This window comes from Taudactylus pleione, unplaced genomic scaffold (assembly GCF_031769625.1).
Source record: "Taudactylus pleione unplaced genomic scaffold, aTauple2 ptg000155l, whole genome shotgun sequence".
Classification (NCBI taxonomy): Eukaryota; Metazoa; Chordata; class Amphibia; order Anura; family Myobatrachidae; genus Taudactylus; species Taudactylus pleione.
Window position 1 is genome coordinate 12,608,340 of NW_028284557.1, and position 16,191 is coordinate 12,624,530.

Genomic DNA, 16,191 nt, shown 5'->3' on the forward strand with positions numbered 1-16,191 from the left:
CTGGTAATTTAGCATTCAGGGACAGGATCTGGAGGGAGGCATCACATACCACCATTACATTCAGGGAGTGATAGTGTTTCCTGTTTCTAAATATTGCCTCCAGCCGTGCTGGAGGCTGAAGTGGTATGTGAGTACCATCCACAACCCCTATGATGTGTGGGAAGCCAGCTATTTGGTAAAAATTGGCCTTGGCCACACTAAGGGCACCCATATCCAAAGGCATTTTAATAAAATGATGGAGGTGCTTGAAAAGTGCCTCCATCACTGCCCTCAGGATCCGGGAAAAGGAGGATTGGGAGATGCCCGCCACTATTCCCACCGTTGTTTGAAACGATCCTGAGGCACAGAAATGTAACACCGCCATAAATTGCGTCAGTGGTGGTATTGCTGTTGGACTGTCAATTTGCCGCTCAAGATCACTTTCTATTAATGAGAGAGTGTCTATGATGATTTTGGGAGGTAGACGGTAGCGTCTTAAAACCTCATCATCGGGCATTCCAAAAAGGGTGACACGTGTTCGAAATATCTGGGGCCTTGCATGCCTACGATGCCTACACCTGGGACGAGTTTGAGGTTGGTCGTCTTCCGGGAGCAGGGCCAGAACAATTCGCCCCAGATCTACCTGAAATTCAAAGTTTACAATGTAAGGCTTTTGACCCACCCCAAAAGTAAGAAAAAACAACTTAGCTTTCTGATACCATCCATAGCTGCTTACATGCCGGGGTATTGTCATGATACGTATAAACTGTAAAAAAGGCAACAATGAGACTTCAAAAATTTAGAGGGTGTTTTTTTTGTTTAAAAATTGTTGCAAGCCAACACAGAAAATAGCGGAAAAACACATTTGGCCATCGATTAAAACTACATTGCACACCGTACGTCAAATAGGGTTCAAATGGACCCAAAAAATGGAAAAGGGAAAAGCAAAACTGGATTATATGATGAATAAGCCGTCAAAAATGCGGTAAATTATTCGCAAATGCAAGTCACTACACCAACAGTCAAAAATGCGGTAAATTATTCGCAAATGCAAGTCACTACACCAACAGTCAAAAATGCGGTAAATTATTCGCAAATGCAAGTCACTACACCAACAGTCAAAAATGCGGTAAATTATTCGCAAATGCAAGTCACTACACCAACAGTCAAAAATGCAGTAATTCATTCGCAAATGCAAGGCGCTACACCAACAGTCAAAAATGCAGTAATTCATTCGCAAATGCAAGACAAAAAATGGACTTACCCAACTCGAATATATAAGATGTCGTCAAAAAACTTCTTTGGGTCCGAAAACAAAAAAAAACTAAAAAAGATGAAATGAGTGTTAAACAAATTAACTAACCACAAAACAGAAGAATACACCAATTGGCCACAAATTTGAATGCACAAAACTTACCAAATCAGGAAAGGATGTTGATAAAATGAAAAAAATGCAAACGGAAAAACCAAAGAAATGTAGCAAAAACAAACAAAAAAACAACTCTCCAAAATCCTCCAAACGCAACCAACCAACCAAATCCAAACCACTTAACCAACAACACTCCAACAACCCCACCTCGAATCCACACACACCAAGCCATAAATAGTGTTTATTTTCCCGCACAAATTAAGGATGAATCATAGGGACGCACAATCAATGATGCGGCCGCAAACTAACGACGCATGTATAAATACGTCACGAAATCACATAGAATTTCTGGATGATTTCATGCTGGAAGCAGAGACATGGCTTCAAACCAGGGAAACAATGGTCAAAATTGCGGCGGTAAGGCCTTCATGCATTTTGTGTCAATGAGTATTTTAAAACATAATATTGTGCAAGTTGTGAAGTGGCTAAATCTGCATATTTACCCAAATAGGTGAGGAGGATGACATGGAAGAGACTGCTGGCCCCAGTCAACCCGCCAAAGCTGCAAAAAAAAAAAGGCAGCCACATTTCACAAGCAAGGAGATGGAGGTTTTGATCCAGAAGTGCGTTGACATCCTGCCCCAGGCAGCCAGGAATATGAGCCAAAGCCAGAAGTGGAGAATGTGGGAGGAGGTCGCCGTTGCTGTCAATAGGGTGGGTGATTATGTCCGTCTAGCCCGGGATGTCAAACGGCGGTAAGTAAACACTTTCCCATCCTATAAACAAACCCCATTGTAAAAAAAAGGATAATGGTTCCAAATTCATTCCACAGATGGGCAGACTTCAAATATCGTCTAAAACAAAAACTTGCCGACAGGGCTAGGCATGCAAGGGGGACAGGTGGGGGTCCCACCCCTGTGTCATTGGAGTTGACAGACTTAGAAGAGATGGCACAGGGGTGTGTGCAGGCTGTGGAGGTGTTTGGCGTGTCCAACATGGATACGGACATGCCAGACTTTGCGGCTCCTCATGTTGGGCAAGGTAAGTCTTGTGATGTCACCAACTCAGAAATGCTATTGTGCCAATATGTAGATTCTAATGTGAGTCTTTTCTCCAATTTCCTAACAGAGACAGAGGCGGATGAGTCTGCTCCAGAGGGGAGCCTTGGCCGCAGAATTTCTGCTGACTCTGCAGGGGAGGAACCAGTACATCCGGCTGAGGACCCTGCAGAAGCCAGTCCAGGGCGTGCCCCCTCGCAGGCAGTGGGCCTCCTCACAGAACTCAATTTTAAATCGGATTGCCATACGGAGATTCTGCAGAGGATGGACGCCAGTCTGATACGGGTGGCTGAGGCCCTGGAGCAAAATGCTGCGGCCAACGTGACCATTGCTCAGGCCCTGGCGGAAAATACCAGGGCCAACATCCGCATCGCCGATGCCCTGCAGCAGCTCGTTCGCCAGCACATGGTGGAGCCTACCTCCCTTCCTGCCGGAACATCCAGATCCTCTACCTCTGGCACAACATCAGGCAATCCTCCAAATGTGCCTAGCCCTGTGCCTAGTCCAGAGGCCACAACATCTGCCTCTGGACAGGCCAGCCCGATGGCATCCCGGACCCGGTCTGGCGCCCACCCTCACCCAGCCAAACGGGCGAGAAAACGGTGACAGCAATGGCGACTTTTCCCACTTTCCTTCTGTGCTTGGCTCATATTCCTTTCTGGTCAAAACTTCCCTCTCCTTTCTTGTGAAATGTTTTTAAATTTTGTATTTACGCTTATGTTAGTAGTTATGTTTTTTTTTTTTTTTGATCAAATATCTTGGCCACAAAAAAAGGCAATACAATATTATGCCAATTTGTTTGTGTGTAAACAATAAATGAAAAACAAAACACTGACATTGTATTGTGACATTATTGTACAAATGGGTTACATTTAATCCTGGCCTTAAACGCAAAAACTGACCCTCTTTTTTTAAAAAAAAGGCCTCTTTAAGGAACGTTTAAAAAAACACATAGCGATGCAAATTCCACAGTAAACAAAAAAAAAGGGGAGCTAATTAAAAGATGATGACATTATTGTTACAATAGGCCATAACCACCAAATTGTGGCCAAAATAAAAGCCCAAAAATGTACGCTAATTGATTATGTAATCATGACATTAGCAGCTCTGATTTCCACCTGCGTACGCTTTTGTGCTATCCCAATAAACTGCTTTCCAAACACATACCAAGCCGGATTTCAATCCAACACTAATTACTTTACTGACCAGCCACGATTAATCGCTGCACCATCGTGGAGTCCCGGGACGGAGGAGAAGGCCATCGCCAATGTGGTCGAGTAATCCTGACCCTAAGCTGTGCGAGCATTTTGAAGGGAAAGCGGATGTTCCAGTGACGTATGAGACGGTCCGAACACATTTGACGTTCGCATCTGCTAATGTATGTACGCCCCAAAAACGCCTCGCCACGCCTGCGTTTTTTCATCTCCACCCCCGTCAACACCCAAAAACGCCCTGTTCTGTCAATCACATTTGACATGTCACTTCCTGTACGCTATTTTAGGAACGAGAGAAAAAAAGCTCGCAATCTGCCGTACGCACATGCGCGGTGTAACACCGACGCATGCGCGGTTAGTCAACATCGGAACGCAACGAGCGTACTGTTGTTAACGTGCGGCTCTGAATGAGGGCCTTTGTTATAATGGGCCTGATTCAGAGATGGGCGGAATTGCAGAGGTGCACACAAGCGGCTGTGCAATTACATCCATCTAAAATGCAAATGCAGAAGGAGGTGCTTGATCCCAGTGCTGCGACCGAGGTCACAGCCTGGGATCACCATCGGAACAATCGCGACTATCGGTCACGATTGTTGTCCCTTTGGCCAGGCTGCAGTAGCTGAAGCTTACTGCAGCCTGAGCGGGTCCTGGCAGCTGCAAGGGCAGGAAATCTGCGTCCTCCGATGCAGACCCTGGCCTCGTTCCTCTCGGAAAACGGGGCGACATGCCACCTTTTCCGGGAACGCTGCCCAGGAACGACCCCACTCCACCTCCCAAATGCTACAGCCTGTCGATCAGATTGCAGTTGGGAGGCTTTGCAAGCAAACTCGCAGATGGATGACTGCGCATGTGCAGTCCTCCAAACATCGGAGATGTGTGCTAACCATCAGATTAGCGTATATCTCTGAATCAAGCCCAATGCGCGATAATTTTTAATATATGGACACACGGTTCTTTTATTATACTCATACTGCTTATTTGTGTAAATTTGCTGCTTGCACATATTTGCTCTGTTACTTTGTTACATGTATCTCTACAATGTACGGGTTGACAACCTTATCTTTTAACAGCTGCAATAGTGTGCAGATATATAAAGTAATATATAAGTTACTATTCGCTGTTTATGTAAGTCATTTATTGAATTGTGTATGTAAACGTCATTAAATATTGTTTTCCTTACTTTGTTAAACACACTCAATGAATATTGGCCTACTTCTATTGTCTCTTCTATGAGGGGAGCTCAAGTGGGATGTCTAGGAGGCATGGTGACGTTACTAAAATTGCATCAATCACGCTCTAGACCCTCCATTTTACTGGGGATCTAGGAGGCTGGCCTCCTCTCCTGGGAGAACTTCACTCAATTCAGGAGTCTTCCATACATTCCAGGAAAGTAGAGAAATACGACTCAATTTCTTGGGTAGAGCTTTTCAGAGTCAACCCCTTTACAATGTGAATATACTACTGCTCCAAACACTACAAGCATGGAAGTACATGTAGGGAACGTGTGTACTGGGTTTGAGGATACCACAAGAAAGTATCCCAAGGTATGAAACCATCATTAACTTGACATAAACATAAATCTATATTAATAAGTGTATTTTAGCAATTTGCTAGCGACAGGAAGTGAGCATTTGTGGGTGGACTTTTTTGCAGATTAATTTCACCCATGTACATCACATGCCACGCGCAGGACCTAGTCTAATGTGCAACAGAAGCAGAGTGAACATTATATTTGAACTGCTCAAGAACTTCACACCATGAAGTAAAAAATATGACGTTAAGTTCTTGAGACATTAATGCAACGGTGATCTTAACGAAGGAAACACTGAATTTAAATTTGAATCTGTAGTACTATATAAAATCAATGTATTTTACATGTAACATGGATATACATATATTATTATTATTAGCATTTATTTATATGGCGCCACAAGTGTTCCGCAGCGCCTTACAAAGTACATAGACAAAAAAGTAACCATTGACTTACAATACAATACAATACAGGACAGGACATGGATAAACATTGCTATTTTAGTGACATTAACGCCCGCATAAGCAGCCAAGTGTTAGTTGCCCTAGTGGCTAGTAAGAGATAAATTAAATTACAGTAGGGAGAAGCACAAGAGGGTAGAGGGCCCTGCTCGAAAGAGCTTACATTCTTTAAGGGAGGGAAAGACAAACAGGAGTGACACAGAATGGGGTGGGCCGGGAGAAAGGAAGATGTAGCAGCAAGTTAGGATGAGAGCTGGAAGGCTTTAATGAAGTAGTGGGTCTTAAGAGCTCGTTTGAAAGATGGTAGAGAGGTGCAGAGTCTGATAGGGAGAGGGAGGGAGTTATAAAGGTGAGGAGCAGCACGGGCAAAGTCTTGGAGGCGGGAGTGGGAGGAAGTAATCAATTGACATGAAAGGCGGCGTGTATTAAGTGAACGAAGAGGGCGGACAGAAGAGTGAAGGGAGATTAGATCAGAGATGTAAATGGGAGAGGAATGGGTGAGGGCTTTGTATGTGAGTGTAAGAGCCTTGAATTGGGTTCTGAAAGGGAATGGGAGCCAGTGGAGGGCTTGCAAAAGAGGGGAGGCAGATGTAGAGCGTTTGGAGAGGAAGATGAGCCGAGCAGCAGCATTGAGCACAGACTGGAGAGAGGAGAGAGATGGGATTTGGGGAGGCCAGCTAGGAGAAGGTTACAGTAGTCCAGTCTGGACATGACCAGTGAATGTACAAGGGTTTTGGTAGCATCCTGGGTGAGAAAGGGTCTGATCTTGGAAATATTCTTGAGATGGAAACGACAGGACTGTGAGAGGTTCTGAATGTGTGGTTTAAAGGAGAGGGAAGAGTCCAGGATGACTCCAAGACAACGCACTTTGGGGCTAGATGAGATAGTAATGCCATCTATTAATAAAGAAATAGTGGGACATGATGTTATGTGGGAGGGTGGGAAGACTATCAGCTCAGTCTTAGACATATTAAGTTTGAGAAATCGCTGGGACATCCAGGAAGAGATAGCAGAGAGACAGTTGGAGATACGAGTCAGTATAGAGGGGGAAAGATCAGGTGAGGAAAGGTAGATCTGAGTATCATCAGCATAGAGATGATAATGGAGGTCAAAAGAGCTGATGAGTTTACCTAGAGAAGACGTATAGAGAGAGAATAGGAGAGGTCCAAGAACAGAACCTTGGGGAACACCTACTGTAAGAGGCTGTGGGGGGGAGGAGTCGCCATGAGAGGAAACAGAGAAGGAACGGTCAGAGAGGTAGGAGGACAGCCAGGAGAGAGCAGTGTCACGTAGACCAAGGGAGTGAAGTATATGCAGCAGTAGAGGGTGGTCCACAGTGTCAAAGGCAGCAGAGAGATCAAGGAGAATGAGCAGTGAGTAGTGGCCCTTGGATTTGGCAGCAAGGAGGTCGTTGCTGACTTTTGTGAGGGCAGTTTCAGTGGAGTGGAGAGAACGGAAGCCAGACTGAAAAGGGTCAAGGAGGGAGTGGGAGGAAAGAAATGTGGTGAGGCGGTTGTAAACAATACGCTCAAGGAGTTTGGAGGCAAAAGGGAGGAGAGAGATTGGACGGTAGTTAGAGAGAATGTTAGGATCAAGGTTAGGTTTTTTAAGAATGGGGGAAACACGGGCATGCTTGAATGCAGAAGGAACAGTGCCAGATGAGAGGGAGAGATTAAGGAGGTGGGCAAGATGGGAGCAGGCAGAAGGAGAGAGGTAGCGGAGGAGGTGGGAGGGGATAGGGTCGAGAGGAGAGGTGGAAGGGGGGGAGGACTGGATAAGGGCCTTAACTTCCTCTCCAGTCACAGGGGAGAAGGATGTCAGAGTCTGTAAAATGGATGGGGAGGGGTGATCCGGGAAAGGAGGAGGTGGAGAGCTGGGGGACTGGTTGGATATGATGTCCTGACGTATGGAATCAATTTTAGATGTGAAATAGGTAACAAAGTCAGTGGCAGAGAGCAAGGAGGGGAGATGAGGAGGGGGTGGACAGAGGAGGGAGTTGAAGGTGGAAAAGAGACGCTGGGGATTTGAGGACAGGGAGGAGATGAGATTATTGAAATATGACTGTTTAGAGAGGGAAAGGGCAGCACTGTAGGATGACAGCATGAATTTGAAATGGAGAAAATCTGCCTGAGAGCGTGATCTTCTCCACTGTCGCTCGGCGGTTCGTGAACATTTTTGCAGGTATCTGGTGCATTTGGAATGCCAGGGTTGAGGTGTGAATTTGCGAGGGTGAGTAGTGATCGCCGGAGCAACAGAGTCAAGAGCAGAAGTAAGGGAGGCATTGTATAGGGAAGCAGCTTGTTCAGCGCAGGAGAAAGAGAGGATAGGGGAGAGAAGTGAGTCAAGTAGGGAAGAAAAGAAAGCAGTGTCGATGGCTTCAATGTTACGCTTAGTGATGGTGGCTTTCGGAGGTAGTGGAGGGGAAGGAGAGAGGGATAGGTTAAAAGAGAGGAGGTGATGGTCAGAGAGGGGGAATGGGGAATTGGAGTAAGCAGAAATATCACAACGGTGAGTGAATACCAGATCAAGCAAATGCCCACTCGCATGGGAGGGTGAGGAGGTCCATTGGGAGAGACCAAATGAGGAAGTGAGGGTGAGTAGTTTGGAGGCAGCAGATTCTGTGGGGATATCAATAGGAATATTGAAGTCACCGAGGATAATAGAGGGAAGGTCTGAGGAGAGAAAGTGAGTGAGCCAGGAAGCAAAGTTGTCAAGGAACTTGGAGGGAGGACACATGTCTTGAATGCATGGGAGTTAGGGTTTTCTATATAGATAGTATTACTTAAATTGGGCAATGTGTCTAAAATATACTGAATAGAAAATGTAACCTCATCGAACAACTCACCCCAAGACATGTATATGAATGAACTATATAATTATATGATGTATAATTATACAATTCCAACATATCTAAATTAAGTATCCAGATCCAATTTCATATATGTAGAACAGGGAATCGGTATGATTTACCTGCCAGACGCGAGCCGGCGGTTGGAATCCTGACAGCAGCTGCCCGACATGGGTGAAAATCCTGATCGCCCCTAAGGTAAGTATTAACTAACCTAATTCCCTCCCCTAACCCTCCTTAGGGGTGCCTAACCCTAACCTTCCCCCCAGTGCCTAACCCTAATCCCCCCCTCTAAGTGCCAAAACCTAACCCCCCCCTTCCCCTAAACCTAAGTCCCCCGGGAGGGGGATGCCTAACCCTAACCTCCCCCCGAGGGTGCCTAACCCTCCCTCCCCCCTAGCCTAACCCTAACCTCCCACGGGGGAGCCTAAGTCCCCACCCGGGAGCCCTATACCTAAACCCCCAACCCCCCCCGCGTGGCTGTCCGTGCTCGGCATCACTTCGATTGGGTAGATTTAGACGCCTGTCATTTAACCCTCGCCGGGATAAAGCAGTCGGGATGCCGGCTATCGGGATTAGGTCCGCAGGCTTCCCGACTGCATACCGTAGAACGGAATGTCTTGGAGACTTATATGTCAATGAAAACTTTTTTGCATGTGCTAGAAAGTGAAACCTCCTCTCTAAATCATAAGCACTATTGTATGTTGTGTATGTTTTTCTTAAGGACGCCTAGGTCAGAAATCTTTTATTGCAATTCACAGACACGTTACAATCACACTGTATTTAATGATTGTGACATATCATCCCACTGAACTTTATTTTTTACTTTTATTTTAAATTAGCAGATACATTTAAAAAATATAGACTGTAATTTGTGACGATAACAGCCATTGTAGACCACAAGTAGCGCTACAGCCACCAATTTAATGGTCACGATAGGCAACCTGTAGCATGCCAAAAATGGTTGTACTAAAGCTGCCATTATCCTGTGGATTATTCCTGCCAAGCACCATGTGGTATGCTGGGAGCAACTTTTTGTCATTATCGCTTGAGAACAACAGTACAGTCACTTTGTGTACTCCTTAAAGTTACTGTCATTGGTACCATTTCTTTTTGTGGCCTGTTTCTTGGGAGCACTAAAGTTTGAACCATGGAACAATTTATGTTGGACAAGATTAGCAATGTAACGTTTGCCATGAGACCCATTTATACAGGTTTTCAGTTTTGAGTCAAACTTTTGATGTGCAAAAAGTTCTGAGGGATCTAGATGAGCCGTGACTGACACAGTGGCTGCTCTTTCACTCCATTGAAAAAGGAACAGTCTGCGCTCAACTTTTTTCTGGGCCCACAATCGTGCCAGGTCCAGTGCTGTATGACCTTTCCCATTAACGTCCTGTGTTTGTGCTCCATTAGCTAAAAGTACATCTATGCAGTCACATTTGCCCATAGATGATGCCGCATGGAGAGGGCTATTTCCAAGTGGTGTTTTGGCTAGTACATTTGCTCCTAAATAAAAAGAGAAAAATTGAAGAATATCAATGATGTTACGATGGATCTGGAGTAGTGCTCAGCTACGCTATTATTTATTATATAATAGACCCAGATACAAAGAGCATGAATTTGTTCAGTGCATGAAAGAAGTTAAGGGGGAGAGGCTACATCTAGGGAAACTAACTTAATATCTTAGGGCCTGATTCATTACGGATCACAACTGCGATTGCAATAGCGATAGTATGCTAATCCATTGCAATCGCTATGCCGTCGCAGCACAACATAAGGACGCCCACTTTACCTTACACACATCCGTAATCCTTAGCAAGACTGCAAAACCATTGGTGCATTCGCATGCGCAGAGCGAAACAATCGGCTGATTGCGTGCGTAATCGCAGTTGCGATCGGTAGTGAATCAGACCCTTCATTTACTAGCACGTGTTCCCTCACAAACTCAAAAAATCATACAAGTATATGACCTTTATATATAAAAAAGTTGTGAGTCACTGTCAACTAATCTGGTACCTGAGGTATGCGTGGAAGCTACCAAATATAGGGCTGCACTTTTTTGCACTTTGTTTATGATAATGCCCGCTTACTAAGCATCACTCACTCACTTCTGTTTCCTAGGACTGAACCGAGCCTGTATACCAGTTGCACATTACAGCAAAATTGATGCAAAAAAAAATACCCTTCTTAAAGAAAGATTTTCTAATATTTAATCAAAGCTATAGTCTTTGCTCTTGTAGAAAAGGACCCAAAGACTCCATACATTGCTAAATGGCTTACATGTATGTATTTCGTATAGAGAACAATAAAAACATAGCCAGCAACAATAACCTTACCATTCTGTAGGAGGAATTGAACTAATTTCAGGTGACCGCGGTGGGCGGCAATATAAAGAGCGATACTGGATCTTGTAGCCAACCATTCGCGCCTCTGTGACAAACTAAAATGCAGGGAATTCTCAGTGATGTATGATGAGTCTTTCGTAACCCCTAAACTTATCAGCTATTGCAAGAAGAAAATAAATAAATTACATTATGTTACCATATATTTACTGAAATATGCATTATACCAACATGTAATACATGGAAGTTCCATGATGGAACCTATTATAACCTTAGCAGCTGTAAGTTTTCAGCATTCGGGGAAGGAATTCATAGCAAACACATAACTTTTGCGTGGAAGGCAGGGGAAACCTGTTATCCCATTAGTGGCTACAGGTTTCCTACATTTTGCAATGGAATTATTAATAGGTACAGATGTGTCCACATACATCTATCCTCTATGCACTACAAGTCGCGTTACACATAAGCCGGGAGCACTGTGTGACTTGTAGGCGCCGAGTGTCTTTTCGTGCAACTTTTTTCCACCAGATGTGTCTTATTCACACAGCGGTGCAAATAGGACACACGAGCAGCTTCTGCTGATTAAAATTATTTGCAGCATGCCTATATTCTGTGCGCGACTGCGGGTGTACCTGCCTGCGAAATGCTATGTTACAGTGTCAGTGGCTGTGACACTATACCGTAGCAATTCGCATGCAGATACACCCAGCTGAGTGAGGTGCAGCACCTTGGAGATGCTGGCTGGCAGCGGATATGCTTTGCCTGCCAATCTAGAGGGGCTATTCAATTGTTTTAGCAACAGATATTTATTTTGGGCGCCAGATGGAGCAATTCAATTGTTGCTCCGTTCGGGTGCGAATAGCCGCGGCTACACATATTGCTACTCGCAGCCACCCGGAGTATAGAGCAGAAATGTGCGATAAGTTGGCTGTTTGGGCGCACAAAGCAGGACTTTAAATGGGGTTAGCTGCTATGCGAGGCTAAGCCCTGTGCTTTTGGACACGCACGTGTGGCGCTGGTTCCCAAATAGAGCAACAATAGAATTGCTCCATTGGGCACCCATTGCGTTTAAGCGCCCAGAAAACATTTGAATCGCCTCCTTGTGTTTACTGCACATATGTATATTTAAAAATAAGAAAATAAAATGTTTTAGTATAATTTTTTTAGGAAAAAATTAAATAAGAGTCCTCACTATTGGCATCCTGATGTGGCGATAGTGATAGGAGGATTGCAGCGGTACAAGTACTGCAGTGATCCTTCTTAAATAGGTAGCTATTACTGGAGGTAGCCAGCTAAGGTTATCACTGGCACAAGTTATAACCAGAAAGAGCCATCTCAGGCTAAAACACCTATTTTCACCAGATGTAGTGATTACCTTAACATAATAAATAGGCCCATAAATGAGAAAAATATGTTTGTATTCTTTGGATAAAGATACTGCCATCCATCCCTACATAGCAGACAAGTCTGATAAAACAGTAAGCTCTTAAATCTGCACTAAGAAAGGGAAGTGGTGCAGATGAAGGCGGATGTGGGAATTGTGAGAGCACACATATAGGCCTGAAAACAGAAGAAGAAGAAGAAAAAAAATTAGCTCTTGAAATGGGCTTAGTGTGCCTTGATAAAAAGTCAAAAAAAGTCAGCTATGTAGACCAAAGAAAACAGTAGTTGTCTCCAACTCCGCAACCATAGGACAGACATAACTGCGGGCTTGGAATAGCCCTCAAATCGGGACTGTCCCAACTAAATTGAGGCAGTTAGGAGGTATGTTAATTAGAGGCATCACCCGACAATGAGGTCTTACAGTATATACACCTTTACTAAGTTCCCTTCAGCTACTGTCTTTACAAGATCACTCAAATCTTCATATAACCAGATGCTCATACAAATGGTCACTCCAGCAACAATTCCATTGAACTGAAATGTAGAAATATCAGGCATGTCCCCTATAAAAAAAAAGCAAATAGCAATTCAGGAAGAGTATATAAATACTGTATGTTTGCATACATTAACACAGTTGTATATACATATGATGAAACATATAGAAGATCTAAATACTATGCAATATAGCAGTGGTTCCCAACTTTTTCGAATCACGGGGCCCTAGAGTATCAGCATTTTTTCCACGGAACCCCTGGGTTTCTAATTAACAAATTCAGCAAACATGAAATGAAGTGAATTGTGCTTATACGTCACCCTTAGGTTCAGTTTTGTGATGGATGACAGGGCTGCACTTCTTTTTGTCCACATATTTTATGATAGGCAAAACCTGTGCTAATGACTGCCAATCACACTGACTAAATAGAAGTTTATTTGGTACTGGACCACCAACCCGAGGCACCCCTCCAAGTGTCCCGAGGCACCCAGTTTGGGGACCACTGCAATATAGGTAACAGCATTAGGGGAGGTTTAAAGCTGCTTCCACTTAGGAAAATTGTTTATATGTGTCCCCTCCCCTAGTCAAAATCATGGGGTCTGCTATATAGGAGCCTGCTAGCTCTGTAATATATAACTTACGAATCAATAAAGCAGACCAGCTTTAAATTACAATAATGTGAGCATGGAGCAATTCCCAGGCTTCTGGCTAGGAGGCATTTTGTGGCTGTAAAGGTGATACATTCATAGCACCCAATACAGATGCCACAGAATAGTTTCAGTTGTGGGCTCCTATACAGCTGTACACCTCACCCTATCACAACCACAGAGGCATACCTAAAGGATTGGCCTGACTGTATGTAGAAGAGGGCTGCCCTTCCCAAGACAACCCCAGTCAGTGTTCTCACTATTTCTACTTGTATAATTACCCCTGTCATATATACCCACCTAAGGGCCTGATTCACTACGGATCGCAACTGCCTTCGTGGCTGCGATTATGCACGCAATCTCACTGCGATGACATGCTATCCGTTGCGATCACTATGCCGTTGCAGCACTACATGGGGATGCCCACCTTACCTTACACACATCCGTAATGTTTAGCAAGACTGCGAAACCATTGAGTGCCATCAGAGCCTCACGCACAGTAGATAACATATGCATGCCCATTTATTTATTACCAGTTACTTATATAGCGCACACATATTCTGCAGCGCTTTACAGAGAATATTTGGCCATTCAAATCAGTCCCTGCCCCAGTGGAGCTTACATTCTATGTTCCCTACCACATGCAACTGCGTTCGAACGCACTGGCACGCCTGCGTGTCGACGACCATCCCGTCACCGCCCACAAACGGCACTTCCTGTCAATCACTCTGCGATGGGTCTGCGCAGTCACTGCGATTGCAGTCCCGATCGCAGTGACTGGTTTGCGCACGCACACTGTGATGCATACACATGTGCAGAACGCAGCAATCGGCCGATTGCGTGCGTCAGCGCAGTTGCGATCTTTGCTGAATCAGGCGCTAAGAATGCTCTAATAAATCTGTCACAAGAAGCCGTTTTTTGGTCTACTGCACCTGTCATCTACACAACAGGTCTAACAAACCAATCTATCTAACACTAGTCTAATATACCTGTCATACTGCATATATCACCTACCTAACTATGGTCTAATACGCCTGTCATATAAACCCACCTACCTAACACCAGTCTAATACACTTCTCATTTAAACCAATATATCGAACAGTAGTCTGAAACACCTAGTATATTCCTCTTAGAACCCAAATGGATAGTGTGACAGTATCAGGTGGTGGGTTAAAACATGGCGCCATTTTATAACCCACCACCTACTGTAATTATATAAGTGTTACGTAGGTGGGTATATATGGCAGCTCTATTAGACCAGTGTTAGGTAGTTATATTGTAAAGACAAGTGTATTAGAAATTTATCAATGAATCTTTACATGTTCAGTTTAATTTCTGTTACCAGATTATATATGTCATGTGTGTAACTGTTTATATTAGCCTTAGATAAAATACAGCTCACCAGCTGTTGTAGAATTATAAGTCATAGCATAATTGGACTTGAAGAGCCACAAAAGCTAGAGAGTGACAGACTACTATTAGGCATACAAGGAATGATAGCACACAGGGTTTATGGGTCTCCCTAGTCACCTGCATCTATATAGGAGAGTCTTTGAAGGTGAATAGGGATCCCCGCAACAAGTTCCAGCTTCTCCTTCAGTTCTGCCACCTTCATAAGGAGACTGCACCCTGACACCGCGAACCTCTCTCCGGTCTCCTGCAACCTGACATTTACGGAGAAATGTCTCTGATGTCGGGTGCTGGTCCCGGTCACCCTGCCGCGACATGCCATGCTGCAGCCGGTGACTGTGAGATGGGGGGATTTATTATTAGCGTCTGGGCGACACGCAGGTTTCTAGGCAACGAAAAAGCTCCAGTACTGATCCAATCACAATGAGACTTCCGACCTCACTCGTTTCCAGGCGACGCCCTTTCTTGTATCCAATCACAGCGTTCCGCAATAACAACGTCTTCTGCGTGATAGGTCACTGCAGAGGTCTGCATTGCAATGTGCAGAACCTTACGGGTAATGCACGTGGATGGTAGGGAATGCCATTGGAAAGTAGCTGATGACGTCAGGGTACGAAAACTGAAGGGGATCTATCCACTTCTTACGGGTTATGGGGCTCCCGGCTCAGTTAATGTAGCATATGCAATAGGACTAATTTCAGAATGTCACTCACTACACCACATATGTCTTCTGACTTATGACAGTGGTATAGGATTCACAAAGTATTACCAGAGACCGACCCCATTACACATTGTACGATCAATGTACATTCCAGCAATTCCATAGACACTATGGGGTCTATTTATGTAGAACATGAAGTGACTACTGTAAGATATCACTATATTGCATCACATCTTTGCAATATTTAGTGATGTTTAGTAGCCATTCATGTAGACTTACCTGTTCGATGTTTTCCTGCGGTATCCGGCTCATCCGCGATCCCTGGACGCAGTGAGAATAGAGACATATCGTGAGCCCGATATGTCTGTATTCTCACTGCACATGAGCCGGTGTCCTAGAGCAGCAGGTCAGCCCTGCTACAAAGGACGCTGGGCAAAGGGGGCGGAGCCAGTGCCGGGCAGAGAGCAGGGAAGTATGCAGCTTCCTTACTCTGTTCGGATTGCGGTACAGATTGCTCCATCCTCAGATGGAGAGGAACGGAAAGCTGGAATGGTGATGCGATTCATACCCCTAGATGAATTGACGAAAGCAGTGAAAAGTCCTATTTTCAGCTAAACAGGACTTTTCATTGCTCTATGAATAGACCTCTATGGCCCTCATTTATTAATTATCACAATTGCAATGCGATCTGTGCATGACATTACCGCCAATGATCACATTGCAGTATGCTATCATAGTGCTTGGATGTATCATCCAGCACATGCAGGGACACGGGCTCCGAAAGGAGCCAGTCC

General features: G+C 44.6%; 1 protein-coding gene across 1 annotated transcript; it reads right to left on the minus strand.

Annotated features, from left to right (window-relative positions):
• Positions 1-9,122: 9,122 nt before the first annotated feature.
• Positions 9,123-15,147, minus strand: ANKRD60 (ankyrin repeat domain 60). The gene is made up of 4 exons (XM_088474759.1): positions 14,857-15,147; positions 12,618-12,748; positions 10,797-10,962; positions 9,123-9,966 (listed from the first exon to the last, which is right to left on the minus strand). Exons 1-4 carry the CDS (start codon positions 15,056-15,058, stop codon positions 9,527-9,529), a joined length of 939 nt encoding a protein of 312 aa, XP_088330885.1. The 5' UTR covers positions 15,059-15,147; the 3' UTR covers positions 9,123-9,526.
• Between the last annotated feature and the right edge of the window lie 1,044 nt (positions 15,148-16,191).